General features: G+C 65.2%; 1 protein-coding gene across 1 annotated transcript in view; it reads left to right on the top strand.

Annotated features, from left to right (window-relative positions):
* Nucleotides 1–425: 425 nt before the first annotated feature.
* NEURL4 (neuralized E3 ubiquitin protein ligase 4) overlaps nucleotides 426–20,459 on the top strand; it is a 22,946-nt gene continuing 2,912 nt past the window's right edge. The window contains exons 1-27 of the mRNA XM_075042276.1: nucleotides 426–703; nucleotides 1,687–2,083; nucleotides 2,690–2,770; nucleotides 3,559–3,743; nucleotides 4,610–4,721; nucleotides 4,964–5,052; nucleotides 5,806–5,878; nucleotides 6,773–7,061; nucleotides 8,014–8,195; nucleotides 9,104–9,189; nucleotides 9,269–9,431; nucleotides 9,916–10,114; nucleotides 10,602–10,678; nucleotides 10,792–10,870; nucleotides 11,576–11,745; nucleotides 12,222–12,350; nucleotides 12,725–12,870; nucleotides 13,555–13,770; nucleotides 14,282–14,380; nucleotides 15,299–15,448; nucleotides 15,754–15,891; nucleotides 16,843–17,001; nucleotides 17,599–17,778; nucleotides 18,298–18,388; nucleotides 18,711–18,818; nucleotides 19,280–19,421; nucleotides 20,100–20,212. Of these exons, the coding sequence (XP_074898377.1) occupies nucleotides 497–703; nucleotides 1,687–2,083; nucleotides 2,690–2,770; nucleotides 3,559–3,743; nucleotides 4,610–4,721; nucleotides 4,964–5,052; nucleotides 5,806–5,878; nucleotides 6,773–7,061; nucleotides 8,014–8,195; nucleotides 9,104–9,189; nucleotides 9,269–9,431; nucleotides 9,916–10,114; nucleotides 10,602–10,678; nucleotides 10,792–10,870; nucleotides 11,576–11,745; nucleotides 12,222–12,350; nucleotides 12,725–12,870; nucleotides 13,555–13,770; nucleotides 14,282–14,380; nucleotides 15,299–15,448; nucleotides 15,754–15,891; nucleotides 16,843–17,001; nucleotides 17,599–17,778; nucleotides 18,298–18,388; nucleotides 18,711–18,818; nucleotides 19,280–19,421; nucleotides 20,100–20,212 (4,060 nt within the window). The 5' untranslated portion in view covers nucleotides 426–496. The remainder of the gene's footprint in view (nucleotides 704–1,686; nucleotides 2,084–2,689; nucleotides 2,771–3,558; nucleotides 3,744–4,609; nucleotides 4,722–4,963; nucleotides 5,053–5,805; nucleotides 5,879–6,772; nucleotides 7,062–8,013; nucleotides 8,196–9,103; nucleotides 9,190–9,268; nucleotides 9,432–9,915; nucleotides 10,115–10,601; nucleotides 10,679–10,791; nucleotides 10,871–11,575; nucleotides 11,746–12,221; nucleotides 12,351–12,724; nucleotides 12,871–13,554; nucleotides 13,771–14,281; nucleotides 14,381–15,298; nucleotides 15,449–15,753; nucleotides 15,892–16,842; nucleotides 17,002–17,598; nucleotides 17,779–18,297; nucleotides 18,389–18,710; nucleotides 18,819–19,279; nucleotides 19,422–20,099; nucleotides 20,213–20,459) is intronic.

Raw genomic sequence — 20,459 nt, 5'->3', positions numbered from 1 at the left:
TAATACCCCCCCACACCCCCTCCCCGGCCGCGGCAGCCCCGTAATTAGCTCAACTTCATTACCGGGGATTAATTAGCGGCGGGACCGCGGCGTTGCCAGGCAGGGCCCCGTCCCCATGGCAACTGTTGCCGGGACGTCAAGCGGCCGGTTGGCGCGACGGTGCCGTAAGTGTGACTCGGGGCGAGGGGCGGTGGGGGTGCCACGCTGCCGTAAAGCGCGGAGAAAGGGTGGTGGGGTGTAGGCGGGGGGGAGAGGAGAGGGGGAGGGGAGCTGGGGGGGGAAGGGGGTCGCGGTGCAAGGGGGGGCGCACGGTCGGGCCGTGAAAAACCCCGGAGAGACGCGGCGAAAGAGGGGTTAACCCCCGCGCCGCGCCACTCCGCCGTCAAGCGCGCCGCGTCGCGCCGCGCCGTAAAAAAGTCGCAAAAGGCCGCAAAGGCGGTCGGTGGGGTGTGGGGGGGGGAAGGCCCGCCGGTACCGTGGAGCGCGGCGGAGCGCGATGGCGGCACCGGGCCCCGGTGGGGCGGGCGGGGGCCCGGGGGGGCCCGGGGAGCTGCACCCCCGTACCGGGAAGCTGGTGTCGTTGTCTCAGGGGGGTCGGAGCGCTGCCCGGGCCCAGCCGGGTCAGGAGTTTAATCACGGGCTGGTGTTGAGTCGCGATCCGCTGCGACCCGGCCGCGTCTTCACCGTCCGCATCGACAGGAAGGTGGGGGGGGGGCTGGGGAGGGGGCGGTGAGGGGGACTGGGGGGAACGGGAGGGCTGGGGAAGAGGGAACTGGGGGAACTGGGATGACTAGGAGGAGTGGGGAAGAGAGAACTGGGTGTAACTGGGGTGACTGGGAGGACTGGGAAAGGGGGGACTGGGAAGACTGGGGGGCATTGGGAGGACTGGGGAAGGGGGTCCTGGGGTTGATCTGGAGAACCGGGGGGCACTGGGAGGACTGAGGAAGGGGGGCTGACAGTAACTGGGGTGACTGGGAGAACTGGGGAAGAGGGGACTGGGGGTAATTGGGAGAATTGGGGAAGGGAGTGACTGAGGTGGTTGGGAGGACTGGGGAGGAGGGGCTGGGGCGGACTGGGAAAGGGGATGTGGGGGTGACTGGGAGGGACTGGGCTTTACTGGAGAGGGGTGACTGGGGTTAACTGGGGGGACTGGGAGGACTGGGGAGGAGAGCCTGGGACTAACTGAAGACAGGAGACTGGGGTTAACTGGGAGGACAAGGGGGGGATTGGGGAAGAGGGGGTTGGGCTGACTGGGGAAGGCCTGGAGGCAACTGGGGGAACTGGGTGTAACTGGGGTGGGGGAAGGGGCACCCCAACATGGACTCCCAGCACCCCCGCCCCGTTGGGACCCCCTCCTTTATTGGGGCTCCCCAACATCAGGCAATGCCCCCCCCACACCAGAGCCCCCAGTGTCAGGGTAACACAGACACCAGTGTTGGGGGGCCCTTGACCCCCCCCATTCTCCCCATTCCCCCCTTTCCTACACCAAGGACCCCCTTAACCCCCCCATTTCCCCCATTCCCCTCTTTATCCCCATTGCCCCCCCTTGTCCTCCCATTTCCCCTCCATTTCTCCCCCCATTCCATCCATTTCTCCCCCCATTTCTCCCATTTCTCCCCCCTTACCCCCCCCATTCCCCCCTTTCCTACACCAAGGACCCCCTTAACCCTTTCTTTCCCCCCCCAGGTGAACTCCTGGAGCGGCTCCATCGAGGTGGGGGTGACAGCTCTGGATCCGGCCGAATTGGATTTTCCCAGTAGCGCCACCGGTCTCCGGGGGGGTTCCTGGGTCGTCTCCGGTTGTTCCGTTCTTCGGGACGGCCGATCTTTACGGGAAGATTTTGGGCCGGATTTAGACGCTTTAGGGGAAGGAGATCGAGTCGGGGTTCAAGCCACCCCGGCGGGGGAATTACGGCTTTGGGTAAACGGGCGGGACTGGGGGGTCGCAGCCGCCGGGTTGCCCCCCCGCGTTTGGGCCGTGGTGGATCTCTATGGGAAATGTACCCAGGTTACCGTCGTCCCCCCCGAGGTGGCTGGACCCCCACCGGCCCCCCCTTTACCGCCGGTACCCACCCCCCTGCCGGGTAATTGGGAGTGGGGGGGGATATTTGGGGGGATTTGGGGGTCTGGGGGGTATTTGGGGGGTGGGTGTGATGGAGGGGGGGATTTGGGGGTCTGGGGGGGTATTTGGGGGGGTGATGGAGGGGGAATTTGGGGTTCTAGGGGGTATTTTGGGGGGCTGGGGGGGCGATGGGCAGGGTGGTGGAGTGGGGATTTGGGGTTCTAGGGGGGATTTGGGGGGCTGGGGGTCAGGGAGGGGGGATTTGGGGGCATTTGGCAGTCTGGGGGTGATGGGGAAGGAGAGTGGGGGGATTTTGAGGGAATTTTGGGGTATGGCGAGGGGGGATTTGGGGGGGTCTGAGGGGGTCCAGGGGTGGTGGGGAGGCAGGCTGGGGGGATTTGGGGAGAATTTTGGGGTATGGGGATATGGGGGGGGGGATTGGGGGGTCTGGAGGGGTATTGGGGGGTCTGGGAATGATGGGGAAGGAGACTGGGGGGATTTGGGGGCTGTTTTGGGGTATGGGGATATGGGGAGGGGGGATTTGGGGGGGCTGGGGGAGCACTGGGGTTACTGGGGGACATTACTGGGAGGGCACTGGGGTTACTGGTGCCCCCCTGCTCCCTCCCAGCGCTGCCCCCCGCCCCGGCCCCGCCCCGGGCCCAGCCCCGCCCTGACAAGTTCCCAGACAGCCTGGACCCCCCCGAGGGTGGTGAGTGACAGGGGGCGGGGCCAGCTCTAGGGGCGGGGTCAGTCAGCCCTGTCTGGGAGGGGGTGGGGCTTGTCCCCAGGGGGCGTGGCCAGCTGTGGGGGCGGAGCCTTTGCCACTTGTGTGGGTGGTGTCTCCTTGGGGGTGTGGCCTCATCCCAGGTGGGTGTGGCTCAGTGGGTGGGGTTGGCTTGAAGGGGTGGGGCTTTCACCATCCCCACCTGCAGCTGTGGCTGGGAGAGGGGAGGGGCCTTGTGGGTGGAGCCTCTCCAGGGGGTGGGGTCTGTGGTGTTGGGGGTGTGGCCTCTCATGGGGGGGGGGGGTGTGGAACCTTTCCTGTCCCCACTTGTAGTTATGGAATCTTTTCCAAGTGGGTGGAGCATCTTGCAGGGGCGTGGTCTCTGTTGGTGGGTGGTGCCTATCCTGTGGGTGTGGTCTGTTGGGTGGGGCCTGTCCCATTGAGGGGTGGGGCTTGTCTCAATAGGGGCGGGGCCTCTTGGGGTGTGCCAAACCACAGGAGGCGGACCTTATGTTATTTTTTTTCTGAAACATCTGATAAATAGAGATTTTAGTGGGTGTGGGTTGTGTTTGTGGGTGGGGTTTGTGTGAAAAAAGGTGGGGTCTCCTCAGGGGGTGTGGTCTCTCTGGGGGGCATGGCCCATCTCAGGAAGCGGAGCTTCCACCGCTCTAGATTGCCATAATGAATGGGTAGAGGGATTCTCTGCAGAGTGTGTCCCCTCCCAAAGGGTGTGTCCCCCGGAGGGGGTGTGGCCTTACTAACCCCACCCACAGGTGCGGCATGGGCGGGGCCAGGGGCTCCGCTGTCCAATGAGGCGCTGCTGTTCCACGAGAAGTGCGGGGCCCTCATCAAACTGAGCAACGGGCACAAGACGGCCGAGCGCCGGCGGCCCCTCGACGAGTTCAACAACGGCGTCGTCCTCACCAACCGGCCCCTGCGCGATGGCGAGATGTTCGAGGTCTGGGGGGGTCCGGGGGTTCTGGGGGTCTTGGGGGGCATCATGGGGTTTTTTGGGGCATCACTAGCATCCTGGGTGGTCATGAAGGGGATTTGGGGGGGTCCTGGGTGGTGTCTTGGGGCATCAGGGGAGTCCTGGCTAGTCGTGGGGGGTCCTGGGGGGCATTATATGGGGCCTGGCTGGCATCATCGGAGTTTTTGGGACATCAGGGTGGTCTTTGGGGCATTATGGGGCTCCTGGGGGGGCTTGGGAATGTTCTGGGAGTGTTGTGACGTTGCTGAAGGGCACCACAGGGGTCCTGGGGGGGCTTAGGAGCATCACAGGGGTCCTGAGGGCGGTCATGTGGGGGTCCTGGGTGGTTGTGTGGGGTCTTACAGGGGTCCCTGGGGCATTATGAGGGTCCTGGGGGGCCTCTTGGGGGTCCTGAGTGGTTGTGGGGGTCTTATAGGGGACCTGGGGGGGCATCATGGGGGTTCTGGGGGGGCTTATGGGGTCAGGGGGGCATCATGGGGACCTTTATGGAGGTACTGGAGGACTTATGGGGGTCCTGAGTGTTCTTGGGGCCTCATGGGTGTTCTGGGGGGTCTTGGGGAGCATCACGGCGTCCTGGGGGGGGTCTTGGTGCATTGTAGGCATCTTGGGGGGGGTGTTCTAGAGTTGGGGGGGGGGCTGGGGGAGAACGCTGGGGACCTGAGAGTGTCTTGGGGACATTTTTGGGGTCCTGGGGGCAACTGGGTGTCCCATGGGGTATTGGGGGGGCTGTGAAGCACATGGGGGGAAATTCTGGGGGGTGTCAGGGGATCCTGGGGGGAGGGTGGGGGTCCCTTGACACCCTCTCCCTCACCCCATGACACCCTCTGTCCCAGATTCGTATCGACAAGCTGGTGGACAAATGGTCGGGTTCCATCGAGATCGGGGTGACGGCGCACAACCCCAACAGCCTCGAGTACCCCGCCACCATGACCAACCTCCGCTCCGGTGAGCCCCCCGCATGCCTGGGACCCCCTCAGATGCCTGGGTCCTCCCCCAGAGTGGGGTGGGGGGCCCCCCGGATGCCTGAGTCCCCTCAAGACCCCCAACGGTAGAGCTGACGCTCCCCAAATACCCTTAGAAAAGGGGTGTGGGGGGGTCTCCAATGCCTGGGTCCCCCCAGAGGGGATGTGGGGGAGTTCCCTGGATGCTTGGGTCCCCCCCAAGACCCCCCCACCGCACCCCCCCAGGTACCATCATGATGAGCGGCTGTGGGATCCTGACCAACGGGAAGGGGACGCGGCGCGAGTACTGCGAGTTCAGCCTCGACGAGCTGCAGGTGACACCCCCAGGGCACCCCAAAATCAGGGGGGACCTCCTTCAAATCAGGGGGTGACCCCTGAACCCCATCCCCAGCACCCCCAAAACACCCCCAAACCCCTATTGTGCTCCCCTGGGGGTTCTAATGCCTCCCTTGGGGTCCCCTAAAATCAGAGGGGACACCCCAAACCCACCCTGGGATCCCCAAAGTCCCCCTGAGGCCCCCCAAAATTGGGGGGGACCCCCAAGTTCTCTCTAGAACCCCCAAAAGCCCCCTGAGGCCCCCCAGAATCAGAGGGATCCCCCTTCAACTCCCCTGAGATTCCCAAAACCTCGCCGGGGCCCTCAAAATTGGGGGGACCCCCCTTAACTCCCCCCAGAGACCTCCAACTCCTCATTTGCCCCCCCCATCTCCACTGTCCCCCGCAGGGGTTTGGGGGAGGTCCCAGTGACATCAACCCCCTCCTGCACCCCCAATTCCCCCCTTGGGACCCCCAAACTCCTCCCTCCACATCTCTGTTGTCCACTGCAGGAGTTTTGAGGGGGTCCCAGTGATGTTCTCCTGCCGTGCTCGTGTCCCTGCTGTCCCCACCATCCCCTGCAAGAATTCTGGGGGGGGTCCCACCAATGCCCCTCCTCCATCCCTGCACCCCCAACCCCTCGAGGACACCCTGGGGATTGTGGGAGGGCTCCCAATCCCCCCCAAATCCCTCCCCTCAGATTTTTGGGGGCCTCTTGTCACCCACTTCATGTGTGTGTCTGTCCCCTGCAGGAAGGGGACCACATCGGGCTGACGAGGAAAGCCAACAACGCCCTCCACTTCTACATCAACGGCATCGACCAAGGTGGGGGGACACAGGGACACCCCAAGGGGACACACAGGGACATGGGGACACCCCCCCCATACCCCCAGGGGTCTCCTGAAAGTCCCCAAATTGGCATCTTGGGGCGGAGAGGGGACATGGGGACACCAAGGTGGCTTTGAAGATGTCCATGTCCATGGAGTGTCCCCCATGTTGATGCCCCGTGACCTTGAAGGACCCCAGGTGGTTCTTGGGGACATTTTCATCCATGGGGTGTCCCCAGTGTTGACACCCCAGGACAAGGAGGGGACATGGAGACCCTAAAGTGGCTCTTGGGCCTGTCCCCATCTGTATGGTGTCGTGCAGGTTGACGCGTCATGAGTGGGAGGGGACGTGGGGACCTCAAGGTGGCTCTTGGGGACAACCACATTCCCAGGGTGCCCCCCATGGTGACACCCCATGACCTTGAGGGGACATGGAGACCTCAAAGTGGTTATTAGTGACGTCACCAGCCCTGGGGTGTCCCCCGCGTTGATGCCCCATGACCTTGAGGGGACACAGGAGACCCCAGACTGGCTGTTGGGGACATTTCCATCCCTGGAATGTCCCCAAGGTTGACACCCCATGACCTTGAAAGGACACAGAGACCCCAAAGTGGTTCCTAGTGATGTCCCCAACCCTGGAGTGTTCACCACATTGGTGCTGCACAGCTGGGAGGGGTCCAGGGTATCCCCGGGGTGTCTGTGGTGGCACCTCCATCCATGGGGTGTCCCCAACATTGACATCCCATGACTGGGAGGGGACACAAGGGATCCCAAATTGGTTTTTAGTGATGTCTCCATCCATAGGGTGTCCCCAGTGTTGACACCCCATGATCTCGAGGAGACCAGGGTGTTCCCAGCGTGGCTGCAGTGACATCCCTCTCCCTGTCTCCAGGGGTGGCAACGACGTTGACACCACTGGTGGTCTACGGGGTGGTGGACCTCTACGGGATGGCGGTGAAGGTGACCATCGTCCACAACCACAACCACAGCGACCGCCTGCGGCGCAACAATGCCATCCTGCGAGCGTTGTCACCCGAGGGTGGCCGGCGTCCCCTCACGTCCCCCCAACCCCCCGCCGGGCCACCCACCGGACCCCCACCGCCCCCTCGTCTCCTCTTCCACCCTAACTGCGGGCAGAAGGCGGCCATCGTCAACGAAGGGCGCACGGCTCTGCGGCCACAGTGAGTGACGCGGGGGGACGCTGGGGGACGTGGGGAGGGATGTGGGAGCTTGGGGGGACCTGGGGACACTAAGGGGTGCAGAGGGAACGGGGACAAGGGAGGGGGAGATGGTCTTGTGGTCACAGCGAGTGACTGTGTCTCCTCTGATGTGATGGGTCCATCCCTGGTGTCCCCAGCCCTGGTGTCCTTGTCAACGCGATGGACCTGTCCCTGGTGTGCCTGTTGACATTGTGTCCCTGTGTCCCCATCCCTGGTGTCCTCATCAACGTGATGGACCTGTTTCTGGTGTCTTTGTTGACGTTGTGTCCTTGTGTGCCCATCCCTGGTGTCCCTGTTGACGTGATGAACCCATCCCTGGTGTCCTCAATGACGTTGTGTCCCTGTGTCCCCATTCCTCCTTTGTCTGTTGATGTGATGGACCCGTCTCTGGGATCCGTGTTGACGTTGTGTCCTTGTGTTCCCATCCCTGGTGTCCTCATCAATGTGATGGACCCATTACTGGTGTCGCCCGCGACATTGAATCCTTGTGTCACTGTTTGTGGTGTCCCTGTTGATATAATGAGCCCATCTCTGGTGTCTTTACTGACACGTCTTTGTGTTCCCGTGTCTGCTGTTGCTGTTGACGCGATGGACCCATCCCTGGCATCCCTGTTGACATTGAGTCCTTGTGTCCCCATCTCTGGCATCCTCATCAACGTAACGAACCCATCTCTGGTGTCCTTGCCAACGTTGCGTCTTTGTGTTTCCATCCTTGGTGTCCCTATCAGCGTGATGAATCCATACTTGGTGTCTTTGCTGACATTGTGTTCTCATTCCTGGTGTCCCCCATTGATATGATGGACCCATTCCCTGTGTCCCTGCTGATGTGGTGTCCCCATGTCCCCGCTGACATGACGGACCCATCCCTCATTCCACCCTGCCCCCCCGGGTGACACGATATCCCCGTCCCCAGCGCAACAGATGACTTCAACCACGGGGTGGTGCTGAGTGCCCGGGCGCTGCGGGACAACGAGCTCTTCCAGGTCCGCATCGACAAGATGGTGGACAAATGGGCCGGGTCCATCGAGATTGGGGTGACCACGCACAACCCTGCCTACCTCCAGCTGCCCTCCACCATGACCAACCTGCGCTCAGGTGGGTCCCCGGCATCTCCAGGGGGTCCCCAACGTCCCCCTGGGGTCACCACCCACCACCCTATCTACCCTCAGCTGCCCACCAACGTTACCAACCAGTGTTCAGGTGGGTCCCCAACATCACCACGGGGTGCCTGTGGGGTCCCCAACGTCCCCATGGGGTCACCACCCACACCCCCGCCTACCTCCACCTGCCCTCCCACCATGACCCACCTGCATTCAGCTGGGTTCCTGATGTCCCCAAGGGGTTCCAAACATCTTTCTGGGGTCCCTACAAGGCCCCCAGCCACCCCAGGGTGTCTCCAGGTTGTTCCCAGCCACCCCAACATGTCCCCTAGGCATCTTGAGCCACTCCAGGACATCTTCAGCCACTCCGGAGTGTCCCTGGGGCATCTAGAGCCACTCCAAGGTGTCCCCAGCACTTCAGGGTGCCTCCAGAGTGTCCCCAGAGCATCTCATACCACTCGGCTATTCCTGGGTGTCCCCAAGACATCTCCAGCTTCTCCTGAGTGTCCCCAGAGTGTCACCAGCCACCCTAGGATGTCCCCAGGACATCCCCAGCTAGCCTTAGGTGTCCCCAGGTCATCTTGAGCTGCTCCAGAAAGTCCCCAGCGCATCTTGAGTCACCCCAGGGTGTCCCCAGCCACCCCTGGGTGTCCCTGGGGCATCCTCAGCCACTCCAGGATGTCCCCAGAGTGTCTGCAGCCACCCGTATGTGTCCTCAGGGCATCTCCTACCACTCCAAGGTGTCCTCAGACACTCTGGGTTGTCCCCAGGGTGTCTCCAGCCACTCCAGGGTGTCCCCAGGGCATCTCATACCACTCCAGGGTGTCCCCAGCCAGTCCAGGGCACCCCAGCCACCCTTCCCCTCCATGGGTGGTGTCCCCAACCCTGTCCCCGTCCCCGCAGGCACCTGGATGATGACAGGCAACGGTGTGATGCACAACGGCACTACCGTCCTCGACGAGTACGGCCACAACCTCGACCGCCTCAAGGTGGGACAACCTGGACGCCCGGGTCCCTGTTCGGGACCTGTCGGTGTCCCCCCTCCCCGGGTGACGTGCATCCCCGCAGGCGGGGGACACGGTGGGGGTGGTACGCAGGGACGACGGTACCCTCCACTTCTTCGTCAACGGGGCGGCGCAGGGACCCGCCGCCTGGAACGTGCCCCCCAACGTCTACGCTGTGGTGGACCTCTATGGCCAGGCCGCCCAGGCCACCATCGTCGAGGACGGCGGTGAGCTCCTGGGGGGGACACTGGGGACGTGGGGGCTTGGGAGGGGGCACCTGGGGAGGTCAGAGGTGGAGTTTTGGGGGGCTTGGGGGCATCAGGGTGTGGGTTTGGGGACACTGGGGACACCGAGGTGTTGGGTTTGGGGGGGACAGGGGTTCTGGGAACATCAGGGCGGAAGTGTTGGGGGGCGTGGGGACATCAGGGTGTGGGTTTGAGGGACCTGGGGACATCGGGGTGTTGGGTTTGGGTCCATTGGGGACACTGGGGTGTTGGGTTTGGGGGGTGACGGAGGTCCTGGGGAGATCAGAGGTGGAGTTTTGGGGGTCCTGGGGACATCAGGGTGTGGGTTTGAGGAACATTGGGGACCCCAGTGTGCAGGGCCACCAGGGGGGCAATATCGGGGTGCAGGGCTGGAGCTGGGGGTGCAGGGAGATTGCTGGAGCCCTGACATTGGGGATTCACGGGTCATTTGTGTGTGTCCCCCAAGAGGTGACCTCGCTGGCGGGTGATGGTTCGGAGGGGGACACCCCGGGGTCCCCCGAAAGTCCGTCCCTGGGGGGTTCCCCCAGTGACCTGCGGTTCCACCGCCTGCACGGTACCAACGCCGTCATCACCAACGGCGGGCGCACCGCCCTGCGCCAGAACTGCCGCTCTGAGTTCAACGATGCCATCGTCATCTCCAACCGGTTAGGCACCCCAAAAATCCCCACCCTGCACCCCAAAATCCCACCTTGCACCCCAGAACCTTCTCCTGCACCCGAAAACCTGACTATGGGTCCCCCAGTGTCCCCCAGTGCTGTCCCCACGTCCCCCAACCTGTGCCAGAACTGCCAGTCTGAGTTCAGTTGTGTCATTGTCATCTCCAACCGGTCAGGGGCACCCCAGAAACCTCCCTCTGCACCCCAAAACCTTCTCCAGCACCCCAAAACGTGGCCACGGGTCTCCCAATGTCCCCAAGTGTCAGCCTCAAGTCCCCAAATCTGTGGCAGAGCTGCTGCTGCAAGTTTGATAATGCCATTGTCATCTCCAGCTGGTTGGGGCACCCCAAAACCATCCCCTGCACCCCAAAATACAGCCCCAGGTCCCCCAAATCTGTCCCCACCCCTGTTGCTACCCCGTTGTCCCCCTCCTACCTCCCCAAGGTTTTGGGGTGACCCCCCTGGTGTCCCCCAGGGCGCTGCGGGACGGGGAACTCTTTGAGATCGTCATCCAGAAGATGGTGGATCGCTGGTCCGGCTCCATCGAGGCAGGTGAGAAGGGACAAAAAGGGACACGGAGGGGAGGGGATGGGGGGGTCCCCCACACCCTTCCCCATCTCCTGTCCCCACCTCGGTGTCCCCTGTCACCCCCGTTGTCCCCGCAGGCGTCACTGCCATCCGCCCCGAGGACCTGGAGTTCCCCAACACCATGACGGACATCGACTACGACACCTGGATGCTGAGGTGAGGAGGAGGGGGACACACTGGTGTCACCTGGGGGGGTCACCTTGGTCCCCAAGGGGCCTTACTGGGTCACCAGGTTCCCCGAGGGGTCCCTGTCCACCCCTCTTTTGTTCCTGACGTCCTCTTCTGTCCCCAAGGGGCCAGATCTATGTTCTTGGTGTCCCCAAGGGGTCACGTCTGTCCCCAAGGCGTTGTGCTGGCTCATCGGGTTCCCCAAGGGTCCGTAATTGTCCCCAGGGTCCCTGGATTGTCCCCAAGGGAATGTGTTAGTCCCCAGGGTCCCCATCTGTCCCTAAGAGTCCTCATCTGTTCCTAAGTGTTCCCATCTGTCCCTGTGGTCCTTCCCCATCTGTCCCTAAGGGGACATGTCTGTCTCCAGGGTCCCTAAGTGTCCCCATCTGTCTCCAGGGTTCCTGTCCATTCCCAAGGATCCTCATCTGTCCCTAAGGGTCCCTGCTTGTCCCCAGGGTCCCCATCCATCCCCAAGGATCCCCATGTGTCCACACAGTCCTCGTCCCATCTCGGAGGGTCCCCGTCTGTCCCCAAGGGTCCCTATGCATCCCACAGTCCCTGTCTGTCCCCAAAGGTCCCCATCCATCCCCAAGCATCCTGCTGGGCCACCTGAGCCCCGAGTGCTTTCTTGTTCCCTTGTCGTCCCCCCCAACCCTTCCCCGGTGTCCCCACGATGTCCCTGTGTCCCTGCAGCGGGACGGCCATCATGCAGGACGGTAACACCATGCGGAACAACTACGGCTGCGACCTGGACTCGTTAGGGACGGGTTCGCGCATCGGGATGATGCGGACGGCGCGGGGCGACCTGCGTTACTTCATCAACGGTGCCGACCAAGGTGTCGCCTGCTCGGGGCTCCCGGCAGGTAAGGGGACAGCTTGGGGACACGGTGGGGACGAGGACAGAGCGGGGGGACACGCACACGTGGGGTCCTGCGTTGGCACGATACGTGGGGATCTGTGATGGTCTGGGGTCCCCAGGGGACATGGGGGGGACATATGGGGATGGGACATGGAGGGGGACATGGTGGGGACGTGGGGATGGGGACACTGTGGGGGGGGACAGGGAGGACACTGGGGATGGGGAAGGGGTAATGGGGGGACAGGGATGGGGACACGGGCTCCTGTGTCAGCGTGATGTGGTCCTGGGGACCTGAACCGTTCTGGTGTCCCTTGGGGACATGGTGGGGGGACTCAGGGGACAAGGATGAGGACACAGTGGGGGGGACGTGGGGACAGGGACGTGGAGAGGGACACGGGGACAGGAGCATGACAGACACGGAGGAGGATGGGGATGTGGGGACGGGGCCATGGGGGGTGACACGTGTCCCCGTCCCCGCAGAGGTGTACGCAGTGGTGGACCTCTATGGCCAGTGTGTCCAGGTGTCCCTCACCGGGGCCACCGGCCCGGCCGACAACAGCCTGACCACCAGCAGTGCCACCGAGAAGGCTTGTCCCCTCCCCTCCCCAGGTAGGGGACGCCGGGGGGGCGGCGGGACGGGGGGGGGGCACTGGTGTCCCCATGGCTTTGGCCCTCAATGGGGTGGTGTGTGTCCCCCAGGGTGACGTGTCCTGTCTCCCCCCAGTGTGACGTGTGTCGTCCCCCCCCGGGTGACATGTCCCCATTCTGGGTGACGTGTGTGTGTGCCCCCAGGTGACATGTCCCCCCCCAGGTGACACATCACCCGGGACACACACACACACCCCTCACTCGGGAGGCGATGTGTCCCCCAGCGACACCCCCCACATTCCCCCCCACACTGGTGACATCCCACCTGCCACGCCCTCCCCCTCCCGCTGCCACACCCTCCTCTAACCCCGCCCCTTCTCTCCCCGCCCCCCCAGCCCCCGGCCCGTGCCAGCGTTTCCACGGCCGCTGCGGGCAGAACGTGGCGCTGGGGGCGGAGGGGCTGGGGGCCGCCCGGGTGGCCGGCTACTGCCATGGCCTCGTCTTCAGCCGCTCCCACCTCCGGCCCGGGGAGCTCTTCGAGGTGGGTGGGGCCCCGAGGGACACGCCCACTGGGGGTGGGGTCAACCGCGTGGGAGGGGTTGGGGAACGGCCACACCCCTGCGTGGTGGAAAGGGGGGGGAATGGTGGGAGGTGCGGTATCTCTTTAAGAAAAGTGGGCGGGGCGCTCTAGGGACACGCCTGCGGGGTGGGTGGGGTCACCTTGGGGGGGAGGGGGTGGAAAGTAACCACACCCCTGCACGGTGGAAGGGGGGGAGTGGTGGGAGGTGCGGTGTCTCTTTAAGAAAAGTGGGAGGGGTTAGGTGGCTCCTCCCCCTGTATAAGCCCCGCCTTCTCCCCTGCTGCGATTTAACCCTGGCGGTGGGTCTGCCCAGGGTGGGAGGGGCCTCCTGGAGCCCCGCCCCCTCTATGAGCCCCACCCCCTCTACGAGCCCCACCCCCTCCCCACCCCTGATTTAACCCTGGCAGTGGCTCTGTCGAGAGTGGGAGGAGCCTTCTGAAGCCACGCCCCCTCTATAAGCCACGCCCCCCACCCTGATTTAACCCCTTATTCCCCAGCTACAGCTCAACCCAAGGGCAAGCTATAGATCCGCCCACAGTGGGCGGTGCTGTTTGGTAGCCACACCCGCGGTGGGCGGAGCCTTTCTGTAGCCCCGCCCCTTCCCCAAGCCCCACCCCCACCTACCTTTAACCCTCGCCCTGCCAGGTGCGGATCGAGGCGCTGGACGAGCGCTGGGCGGGTTCGGTGCGGCTGGGGCTGACGGCGTTGCCCCCCGGGCAGGGCCCCCCCGGCCCCCCCGCCCTGCCCGCCACCCTCCTGGACCTGCCCGCGCCCCCCACCTGGGTGGTGGCGGGGGCCGAGGTCCGGCGCAACGGGACCCTCACCCGCCACAACTACGGCGTCTCCCTCGACCGCCTGGCGGTGAGTTGGGGGGGGGGCACAGGGAGGTCTCCAGGGGGGTCTTGGTGGGGTCAGGGGGGTCCCCAACGGCCTCCTGGGGATCCTGGGGGGTCAGAGAGGTCCCCAAGGGGGTCTTGGGTGTCCCAGGGGGGTGTTGGGGGCTCAGGGAGGTCCCTACAGGGGTCTCGGGGGTCTCAGTGGGGGGGTCAAGGAGGTCCCCAGGGGAGTCTTGGGGTCCCAGGGGGGTCCTGGGGGAGGCAGGCAGGTCCCCAAGGGGGTATTGGGGGTCCTAGGGCGGGTCAGGTAGGTCCCCAGGGGCGTTCTGGGGGGGGCAGGAAGGTCCCATGGGGGTCCTGCGGGTGGCAGAGAGGTCCCCAGGGGGGTCTTGGGTGTCCTGGGGGGCTCAGGGAGGTCCTGGGGATCCCAGGGGGGTCAGGGAGGTCCCCAGGGGGGTTCTGGGGGTCCCTGGGGTGGGGTTGGGGTTCGGGGAGGTCCCCGGAAGGGTCTGATGGGTGCCCCCCCCCCCCGCCAGGTTGGGAACCGGCTGGGGGTGCGGCGCGGCCCCGATGACACGATGCACATCCTGGTGGATGGGGAGGACATGGGCCCTGCCGCCACCGGTGTCGCCAAGGTAACACCCGCGTGAGGTCACACACCCCGCTCTGATGTCACCCCCCTTCCACGTTACTCCTTTGATGTCCCCCCCCCATGGTGTCACTTCCTGTGATGTCACCTCCGTGATGTCACCCCCGCAGTGTCACCTGATGCAGGGCTCCAGGGTCACCAGGAGCTCTCTGACCTCATTTCCTGCCTGGCAGGGGCATGGCTGTGACATCATGAGGTGCTCTGACCTAATTTCCTGCCTGGGAGGGGCATGGCTGTGATGTCATGAGGTGCTCTGACTTGACTTCCAGCCTGGGAAGGGTGTGGTTGTGATGTCACGAGGCTCTCTGATATCACTTCCTGCTTGGGAGGGGCTTCACCGTGATGTCACTCGGTTTCATGAGCTTACTTTTTATTTGGGAGGGGCACAAGCATGATGTCATAGAGCTCTCTGATTTCAGTTCTTGGCCAGGAGCAACCTGGCCATGATGTCACAGGGCAACGTGACCTCACTTCTTTCCTGGGATGAGCTTTGTTATGATGTCATCAGCTTGGGTGACCTCACTTGCTGCCATAGAGGTGCTTTGATCTGATGCCATTTCATTTCCTGACCTCATTTGCTACTCGACAGTGGCACAGCTGTGATGTCATAGAGCTCTCTGACCTCATTTTGTGCCCGGGAGTGTCATGACTGTGACGTCACAGGGCTCTGTGACCTCACCTCTTGCCTGGGGAGGGTGCTTGGTTGTGATGTCGCTGGGTTCCCTGACCTCGTGTCCTGCCTGAGAAGAGAGGGATAGCGATGTCACGGGGCTCTGTGACCTCACTTTGTGCCTGGGAGGGCCTTCGCTGTGATGTCACTGGCTTCCCTGAACTCACGCCCTGCCTGGGAGGGGCAGGGCCATGACATCATGCGCTGACGTCGCCGTCTCTCCCCTCCCCGCAGAACGCCTTCGTGGCGCTGGACCTGTACGGGCGGGTGACGGCCGTCTCCATCGTCAGCGCGGGGGGCGGGGAGGGGGGGGGCAGCAGCGCCCCCTCCCCCAGCCCCTCCCCAACCCCGAGCCCCTCCCCCACCACTGGGACCCCCCTCGCTGTGAGTGGGGGGGGACTGGGAGGAACCGGGGAGCACGGGGGGGTAGTAGGGAGGCACGGGGGGGGACTGGGAGGGGACTAGAGGGGCCCTGGGGGGCAACTGGGAGGGACTGGGGGTGGCTGGGGGGCTCGGGGGGAGCAGGGGGGGGCACTGGGACGCTCAGGGAGGGGGGATGGGGGACTGGGAGGGAGCTGGGTGCTGTGGAGAACCCCAAATGCCCATTGGCCCCCCCCCTTTCCATTTTTGGGGTGCTCCCATCCCCCCCAACCCAGCCCCTGACCCCGTGCCGCCTCCCCCCCCCCCAGGGCCCCCCCACATTTTTGGGGTGCCACGGCAAGAACATCCTGCTCTCCAACGGGAACCGCACGGCCACCCGCGTCTCCAGCTACAACCAGGGACTGGTGCTGGTGGGACAGCCGCTGCCCCCCGGCCGCCTCTTCCAGGTACCGCCCCTTTCCTGGGCAGCCAATGGTAGTTCTGCATTGTTATGAGGTCAGAGGAAGGGGAGGGAGGGAGGGAAGTGATGATGTCACACTGGGCTGGCCAATGCTGGCTCTGTGTCCTGATGAGGTCACGGCAGAGGAGTGGGAGATTGGGGGGGGGGGGGGCTGGGGGCGTGTCTTTGTGTGTGAGGTCATATGGGCGGCCAATGGCAGCAATGCGGCAATGTGGGGTCAACAGGGGTTGTGATGTCACGCCGGGGACGGCCAATGGCGGCGCTGCAGTTGCGTGAGCTGACCAGGGACTGTGACGTCACATGGGACTGGCCAGTGACGGCACTGCAGCTGTTTGGTGTCACTGTGATGTCACACGGGGCCGGCCAATCACCGCTCAGCAGGTCCCCCTGACATCACACTGAGCCGTCCAATCTGATGGCAGGGGTCCTGTGTGACGCTGGATCATGACATCACAGTGACATCACAACGATGTCACAGATGACCTTAAGCACAGGGGCAGTCGCTGAACCCACAGTGGAGCTCATTGCTGGGCGGGGTGGAGGGGGGTGGGCCCTGAGGGGGCGGTGACGTCACTGGAAGGGGTGATGACATCGTGGGGGTGTGATGTCACCCACCCCCAGGTGCACAATCAGCGGCGGCGGAGCTCGTCGGTGGCAGGGAAGGGGGGTTGGAGGTGGCTGGTGGTGCGGGCGGTGATGTCACAGAGGGATGCTGATGTCGTGAGAGAGTGGCGATGACATCACAGTGATGTCACCCACCACCACCCCCCCCGTCCGTCGTGTCCCCCCCCCCCCCCCCCCGGGTGTGGCATGACTCGCCACACTCGCAGCAGGCTTGGGTGCTGGGGGTGGCAACCTGTGGGGGGGAATGCCGTCACGGGGAGGTGATGACGACATGATGACATCACGATGACATCACGCCGCCCCCCCCCCCCAGGTGCAGATCGACGCCCTGAACCCGCAGTGGAGCTCCTCGCTGGCCCTGGGGGTGACGGGGGCCCCCCCCGGGCGCGGCCCCCTCCCCGCCTGCGCCGCCGGCCTCAAGCGCTCGGCGTGGCTGCTCCAGCGCCGCAGCGTCTTCCACAACTCCCGCAAGGTGGGGGGGCACCCCGAAATGCACCCCGCCGCGGGGTGGGGGGGGACACGACACCTGGGAGCCCACCGTAACCCCTCCCAAACCTCCTCGGGACACCCCACCCCTCCAGGGGACACCTCCCCCCCCCCGGGGGACCCCAACACCCCCCCAGACCTCCTCGGGACACCCCCCCCCTTGCCCCAGGGGGGGTCCCCAATTTTTTGGGCATCCCCAAGGGGGTTCTCCCATCCCTAGGGTTGACCCCCATTCCCAGGGACCCCCCTGTCCCCAGGGACCCCCAATTCCCAAGCCCCCCCCTACCCCATGGCCCCCCCATCCCCAAGTCCCCTTCACCCCCAGGTGCCCCCCCCCCCCCCCATTCCCAGGGCCCTCCCCATCCCCATGGCCCCCCCTATGTCCAAGGGCCCCCCCATTCCCAAGCCCCTTTTGCCTCCAGGGGCCCCCCAAGTCCCCTACACCCCTAGGTGACCCCCCCCCCATTCCAAACCCCCCCCATTCCCAAGCCCCCCCGATCCCCTTGGAGGGGCAGATCCCCTCTCACACCACTGGGGGCCCCCCCTTACACTCTGGGGGTGTCGTGTCCCCCCCCCCCCGCAGATCTGCGAGAACTACGGCCCCAACCTGGACGCGCTGCCGGCGGGGACGCTGCTGGGGCTGCTGGTGGACGGGGGGGGGCGGCTCCATCTCTACGTCAACGGCTGCGACCAGGGGGTGGCGGCGGGGGGGGTCCCGGCCCCCTGCTACGTCCTGCTCGACCTCTACGGCCAGTGCCAGCAGGTGGGGGGGGCACCCCGATTTCGGAACACCCCAGGGACTTGGGGGGGGGGCACCCACCTCCTCAGGGATCCTGGTATCCCCCCCCCAAAAAAGGGACCCAGGCATCCGGGGAGATCCCCCCCCTCCCAGAAAGGGTCTGGGGGGGGACACCCCAATTTCTGAGCACCCCAGGGACACCCATGTCCGGGTGGGGGAAGCCCCCCCCAAAAAAAGGATGCAGGTGTCTAGGGAGATTGTCCCCCCCTTGAGAAGGGGTCTGGGGGGGGCACCCCGATTTCTGAGCACCCCAGGGACCCCCATGTCTGGGTGGGGAAGCCCTTAGCCCCCCCCAAAATGGACCCCAGGGGAGTGCCCCCCAAAAAGGGACCCAGGTATTCTGGGAGATCTTCTCCCCCCCCCCCCCCCAAAGGGACCCTAGGGTCTGGGAGGGGGTCCCATCCCCTCAGGGATCCTGGTACCCCCCCAAAAAAGCACCTCAGGCATCTGGACCCCACTGAGCCCCTGTGTGTCCCCCCCCAGGTGACAATCGTGTCGGAGACGCCGGACGGTGGGGGCCCCAGCGGGGACCCCCGAGCACGGGGGGACGTGGAGAAGGCCGATGTGGTGGATGGTGAGTGGGGGGGGAACCCCAAAAGTGGGGTTTGGGGGGGGTCAGGGACCCCCAAAATGGGGCGGGGGGGCAGAGGCAGGGATTGCTGGAATCTATGGAGCTGGGGGGGGTCAGTGACCCCTAAAATGGGGGGGAGGGAGGGTCAGTGCACCCCCCAAATCCATGGAGTTTGGGGGGGCTCAGAGACCCCCAGATCTATGGGTCTGGGGGGGGCTCAGGACCAAACCAGAGCGGGTGTGCCCATTTAAAGCCCCCACGTTGGGTGTGGCCCTGCAGTGCCCCACCCCTGGGTGTGTCTAACAGAAGCCCGCCTCCTCACTAGGGATCAAGGAGAGCCTGTGCTGGGCCCCCCCCTTGGCCGGGCCCCCCCTCAAGCCCTGCGAGTACCAAGCACTCTGCGCCCGCTTCAAGGATCTCCTGCTGCTGCCCGGTGCGCCCGCGCCCCTGGGTGCCCCCCCAAAAAAAGGGTGGGGGGGTCCTAGGCCCTTGGGTGCCCTCCCCTCAAAGGGTGGGGGGTCCCAGACCCCTGGGTGTCCCCCTGGGGTTGAGGGGTGGGGGGGGCCTGGACCCCTGGGTGCCCCCCCCAAGGTTGCAGGGTGGGGGACCTGGATGCTGGGGTGCCCTGGAGAGGGGTGGGGTACCCCCCCCGACCCCTGGGTTCCCAAGGATGGGGGTCCCAGATGCCTGGGTGCCCCCCCCCAACGTGGGTCCCTTTGCGGGGGGTTGTGGGTCCCAAATACCTGGGTTCCTTTGAGGGAGGGGGCATCCCCCTGGAAACCTGGGTCTCCTGGGGCTGGGGGTCCCGGATCCCTGGGTGCCCCCCCCCACCCCAGACACCTGGGTCCCTTGGGGGGTTGGGGTCCCCCCTGACCCCCCTAACTGCCCCCCCAGATGAATATTTCACCCCCGAGCCCCGGCGCAGTCTCTGCTTCTGCGAGTCCTGCCAGCAGCTCCGGGGGGAGGAGGGGTGCCGGCGGGGGGAGGGTCCCCGCGACCCCCCCGTCCCCCTCGGCTGGTGTCGCTTCAGCCTCCGGTGAGTTGAGGGGGGGTCTTTGGGGGACCCTGGGGGGTTGGGGCGGTCTAAGAGGAGGTTTGGGGGCTCTGAGAGGGGGTTTGGGGTGACTTTGGGGGGTCCTGGGGGGTTGGGGGGTCCAAGAGGGTTTGGGGGGGTCTTGGGCAGGTTGGGGTGTCAAAGAGGGTTTTTGGGGGGGCCTGGGGGGATGTCGGGGGGTCCTGGGGGGGGTTGGAAGGGTTCTGGGGGGGCCTTAGAGGGATTTTGGGGGGTAGCAGGAGGGGTTTAGGGGGATGCTGGTGGTCCGGGGGGGATTGGGAGGCTCTAGGAGGGGTTTAAGGGGGGCTTTGGGGAGTCCTTGAGGGGTTTGGGGGGGTCCTGGGGGATCTTGGAGGAATTTGGGGGGCTCGGGGGGATTTGGGGGGGTCTAAGTGAGGTTTGGGGGCTCCAGGAGGGATTTGGGGAGGCATTGGGGGGGTGTTTGGGGGTCTCAAAGCAGTTTGGGGGGCATGGGGGGCCTGGGGCGGTTTGGGGTTCCCATGGGAGGTTTTGGGGGTGCCGGGGGGCGTTGGGGTCCCGGGAAGGCTCTAGGGAGACCCCGAGGGCTTTGGGGGTGCCATGGGGGGGTGGGTGTGTTTGGGGGTGCCAAGGGGGTTTTGGGGTGCCCCTGCCCCCCCCGCCCCCCTTTGCCCCCCCCAGGACGAAGCCGCGGCTGGAGGCGGGGGGCGCGTGGCAGAAATGGCCGACGGCGTACCACGGCACCAGCGCCGGCGCCGTCCGCCGCCTGCTCGACCAGGGCGAGCTGCTGCCAGGTGGGGGGCGCGGGGGGCGGTACCCGCGGCCCCCCCAGGACGCCCCCAGAGCCCCTCCCAACCTTCCCCCTCAGGGGACCCTGGAGTCGGGGGGAGACCCCCAGAGCCCCCCAGAACCCCCCCATACCCTCCCCATAATCCCCCGACCTTCCCCATCAGGGCACCCCAGCATCTGGGGGGCGGACACCCCCATATGTCCCCCCCAACCCCCCCATAGCCCCCCCCCAGCCCTGCCATAGCCCCCCAG

Source organism: Buteo buteo, chromosome 12 (assembly GCF_964188355.1).
Source record: "Buteo buteo chromosome 12, bButBut1.hap1.1, whole genome shotgun sequence".
Lineage (NCBI taxonomy): Eukaryota > Metazoa > Chordata > Aves > Accipitriformes > Accipitridae > Buteo > Buteo buteo.
Note: the sequence above shows the minus strand (reverse complement) of the source record. Positions and strands in the feature narration are given on the sequence as shown.